Raw genomic sequence first — 5,000 nt, 5'->3', positions numbered from 1 at the left:
GAGGGTATACGAAAGGGTGGAAAGACAGGAAGGGTGATTAAAAGGAAACACTATGAAAGGGAAAGGGAGAAGAAGGAAGGAATCAAGAAGAAACAATGAAAATGGGTAAGAGTATAAAAGGAGAGAGAAATGTAATCATGAAGAGGTGTATGGAGAAAGAATGGAAGAAAAAATAAAAATAAAAAAGAATGGATGAGCATGATATACAATGAAGAGAAAAACAGAAAAAAAGTAAAAATGATACATGAAGGATAAAAAAGTAAAGACATCTTGACTAATTAATCTTAACAAATACTACTTCCTGCAGACAAATTTCTTTAAGCATGAAAAAAGAAATCACATAAGGAGTTGCTTTTTCATCTGCTATCTACAAGCAATCAGTTATTCACATTTGAAATGTGACATTCATATATAACTTTAAGTTTAAGATTCTGGAAATAGGTTTATGATGAGTGCATGCTTACAGAGAAATAAATAACATATTCATCTTTATTTCCCTGAAGGTAGCTCATAGGAACAGCTTTACTCCAAAGAATATTAATATATGGGTAAATAATGCAAATACTGATGTGTTCATATAAAGTACAAACAAAATTGAAACTACAATAAAACAACAAAAGTCATAATCTAATTAGTTACCACAAAATTAAAAGACTAAACACAATGGTACAAGGAAAACAACTAAATCATTATGCAAACCTACAACCTACAAGAACAACATACATTAACATACAGTGATTAACATCTACCTCAATGTTCATCATGCCTAAGTAATTGATAAATCTGATGCAGTTAATAAATACCTTGCAGAGTGGTGTCTCCACCTATGGAACACAGACAAAACCAAATTACATTGCTGAATGCCAAATCAGCAATAACGTTTATCAATATGAATAATTTCATATATCTAAACTTCTATTTCCTTTGTTATTGATTGTAATTTATTTATCAAATAGCCAACCTACTATTGGAATGAGCAAAACTAAAGGCCCTAAGCAATGTTATGAAGTATTCTTATTCATAAAGGCAAGAAGATTTCTCTTTCATTGTTTAAATGGGCGGAAGTTTTAATCATGTGTGAATCAGTAAATAAAAACACACAGTATTGATAGAGACAGACTTTCAGTAAAATGATAATAACAGCTACATCATTATCATTAAAGATAACAAATACAATTTTAACATCCTTACACATAAAAAAAAACATGATGATGACTGAGACATTAACACCAATACCCATGAAAGCAAAACAATCATCATTGTCTTAAAATCTAAAATGTTATCAATATCTCACCTTCAATCTTTGTTTCAGCTGACAGACGGGTATAGTTTAAGAGAGCAGCATTCTCTAGGCACTTTTTAATCATGCCTCTCACCTCATCAGGGGGCACTGGAGTTGCTATATCTTTCATCATTACCTGCATGAAATGAATAGAGTAAATGTTGAGCACAGTTTAAATAAAATTGCATAATAAAAAATATACAACAGACACGAAGGGCTTTTAATTTGAAGGCAATGGGTGACATGCTATCATGTTACTGGTAGATGCCTCTCATGTCATGTGTATGTCTTGACTACTAAAAGGAAGTGTTTTGCACCCGAGTGCAGTTGGAGCAGCATGTAGACATATCCTCATCAGGTTACAAGAGAGAGAGAGAGAGAGAGAGAGAGAGAGAGAGAGAGAGAGAGAGAGAGAGAGAGAGAGAGAGAGAGAGAGAGAGAGAGAGAGAGAGAGAGAGAGAGAGAGAGAGAGAGAGAGAGAGAGAGAGAGAGAGAGAGAGAGAGAGAGAGAAAGAGAGAGAGAAAGAGAGAGAGAAAGAGAGAGAGAAAGAGAGAGAGAAAGAGAGAGAAAGAGAGAGACAGAGAGAGACAGAGAGATACAGAGACAGAGACAGACAGAGAGAGACAGAGACAGAGAGAGAGAGACAGAAAGAGAGAGAGAGAAGAACAGAGAAATACATAAATAATAAATGATAATAATCATTAATTCACTTACCCGTTCAAGTAAAGACAGTGTGGCTTTGAGGGCACCTTCAGGTCGACCAAATGGGAAGCAATACCTGTCAGTGAACAAATCTCACAATGTTATTAGAACTAATGCAGCATAACAGTTTAGATTCTTCCCCACATCATCCATTATCTTTTTATATATTTTGGGTGATATAGAGTAGTAAAACTTGGAAGTAAATAGGTAAATAAATAGATAGCAAATAGCAATAATAAAATCAGGTAAATAAAAAATTCCAGTAGTATACTTAAGCATATTTTCTGATCAAGATAGCCAATTTTGTTACTATGATGCACATTTTCTGCGCTCCTCTGTTTACACTCATTTAAGTATAGCATTAACATTAACAGCTTCTTTGTATTATGTGCCATTTAACAAAAATACATCTCTAACAATAGTAAACTAGAACAAGCTGAACAGCATTACTTTCATCGGACAATACGCCTGTGGAAAAAAAAAGAGGGAGGTAGGACACACTTACATGAAGTTGGTAATCTGGTGTTCAAGTAAGACTCTTAACCTTTCCTTGATGGCTTGGAAGCGCTCCTTCTCTTCAGCCAGGACGGTTCCCACTCCATCCGGTCTGTGTCAAAGGGTCAAATTATATAGGAACTCGGATTATGGGCTTCCATCTAAGTGACCTTCTCTGGTTTCAAACTTTTGAAAAGAAAGTGAATAGAAGAAAAAGGAGGGAGGGGGAGAGGGGGGAGGGAGAGAGAGACAGAGAGAGAGAGAGAGAGAGAGAGAGAGAGAGAGAGAGAGAGAGAGAGAGAGAGAGAGAGAGAGCTAGAGAGAGAGCGAGAGAGAGAGAGAGAGAGAGAGCGAGAGAGAGCGAGAGAGAGAGAGAGAGAGCGAGAGAGAGGGAGAGAGAGAGAGAGAGAGAGAGAGAGAGAGAGCGTGAGAGAGAGAGAGAGAGAGAGAGAGAGAGAGAGAGAGAGAGAGAGAGAGAGAGAGAGAGAGAGAGAGAGAGAGAGAGATTGAGTTTGAGAATGAGAGAGGAAAGAAGGGGGATATTATAACAGTCTTTAAGTAAGCAAAAAAGGCAATTTTTTCACACAAAAGGTAATAATTCATGTGCATGTTGATTTATAGAACAATCAATTTGTGATACTGTATTAAAAAACAAGACTGTTATAATAGGAAATTGTATAAAGAGACATGAAGACAAAAATATCCCATTCTACACTTTTGTCATATGTCTCACATCAGCTACTATCTATTATTGGTCACTTAGATATCAGCCTGTGTATAAAGTATAAAAATGAATAATACAGTCAGAGAGGGGTCACAGTATTGTATGGCAAACATAATGGTTTGTCATGTAAATACATCTAATCTATTTATGAGATTTTTTTACTCATATATTAATTTCAAAGGAGGATGTACTGTACTACAATATTTGTTCACAAAAGATTACTGTAATTTCTATAACAATTTCCTACAGTGCAGCTAGCTTACTGTGCTGCGATGTGGAATTTGTTCAGTATTTCAGCAACTTAGTCTAAATGTCATGATTACAAATACTGGTTACAAAGACAGATGCACCAAGCAAAAAAAATCAATATATATAAAACCATGTGAACATATCTGATTCACTCTGTGCAAATTCCTGCCATGCAGTAATAATGACTCTTGCAAAGCTTCATTCTGGATATTGACAAGTTTCTAATGCATCCAAAAAATTAATAAAGATGAAACCATTACAAGAGGAGAGCCACAGAACCTGAACACAGGGATGGAATTTTAGAAATTAATATTCAGTATGAAACGGAAACTAACAGTACTATATCTGCAAATATATTTATTTTAGTGATTGAAAAAAGGAAAGATAATCAAACATTCTCAATAATCACAAAGCTTTTCCTTTCCCTTTGTAAGCATTACTATCAAACTTACAGTCAGTATCATCGACCATCACTTCTTTTTCCCAAAATTAACATATTTCCACCTCTGTGTTCCGGCTTTTGCTTGGGCATGGAGCCTGCCATGAGGTCATCCCTCCCCATGTACGCTGGCCTCAGTAATATGTGGGGGAAGGTGAGTGACCCGGTCTCATAGGTGTTGACCCACCCTCCATAATCATCACAACCAATCATCACCATCACAACAAGCGCCGCCGCAGGGTGAGGGCCACCCGTGCCTCTGTCCATCGAGTCGGGGGGGACGGCGACGCAAGGGGAACTGGGACCCGCTCACGCACAAAAGAAATCAAAAGTACCCGGAGCACGTGCCAGTGGTGGTGGCTTGAGGAGTGGCAAAGGGCCTCAACCTATCACTCACCGGAAGGAGCGTTTACATGAGAAGAGTGTGGTCTGACGGGGATTTCTTTTGTGGTGTTGGCACACTGTTCTTACTATTCTTATTCTTTTTGTTTCTTTTTTTTCTTTTTTTTCTCTTCTTTTTTTGTTCATGCCTGAAGAGTGTGAGATACATGGGGATATAGGATAAGGAATAAGGGTTGCACACAGGCATGGATAACAGGTTAAGGTGGAATAAGAGGATCCTAAAAACTTTTACCTTCTTATGGTCAAGTCTACTGTTAAATGACAAGAGAAGACATCTATACAGATAATCTGTCACTTTGTATTTCATGTAAATGCAATATAATATTCACTTTTTCTCTTCTTGGTATTGCATAAAGTAGTAATTAACTTTATTGGCGTTATTAGACCATAATTTTGCATCTTTACTAACATGTCCACACAAGTGTAATTTCACTTTGATCATGTTCATACATATTTCACATACATATACCTTCCAAATCTGTTATCATTATTCTTTTTAATCTGAAATCCTGTTCATGTGTTCTATGTTTGGAATGTTTGAAGTCTGAGAGTAGAAAATAGACTTGAGAGTTATTTCATAGCTTGGAGAATATAAAATAAATATCAATAGAAATATTCACTGACACAAGTATTTTTTGTTTTCTTCTTTTAATTAATAAAATATAGGAAAAACAGGGAGAAATGGGGCAAAATTCTGCTCCATTTT

At 36.2% G+C, this 5,000-nt stretch overlaps 1 protein-coding gene across 21 annotated transcripts in view; it reads right to left on the bottom strand.

Moving 5' to 3' along the window:
* Cadps (calcium-dependent secretion activator 1) overlaps positions 1-5,000 on the bottom strand; it is a 420,349-nt gene that overhangs the window by 70,836 nt on the left and 344,513 nt on the right. For 19 of the 21 annotated variants that reach the window (XM_070122966.1, XM_070122958.1, XM_070122975.1 and 16 more), the window contains 4 exons: positions 2,491-2,592; positions 1,998-2,061; positions 1,295-1,418; positions 804-824 (listed from right to left, as the gene is read on the bottom strand). In XM_070122966.1, coding sequence (XP_069979067.1) covers positions 804-824; positions 1,295-1,418; positions 1,998-2,061; positions 2,491-2,592 — 311 coding nt within the window. The remainder of the gene's footprint in view (positions 1-803; positions 825-1,294; positions 1,419-1,997; positions 2,062-2,490; positions 2,593-5,000) is intronic. The other 2 variants (XM_070122964.1, XM_070122979.1) reach the window with 1 other exon arrangement.

Source organism: Penaeus vannamei, chromosome 6 (assembly GCF_042767895.1).
Source record: "Penaeus vannamei isolate JL-2024 chromosome 6, ASM4276789v1, whole genome shotgun sequence".
NCBI lineage: Eukaryota > Metazoa > Arthropoda > Malacostraca > Decapoda > Penaeidae > Penaeus > Penaeus vannamei.
The sequence above is the reverse complement of the archived record's forward strand: the minus strand, read 5'-3'. Positions and strand labels throughout refer to the sequence as shown.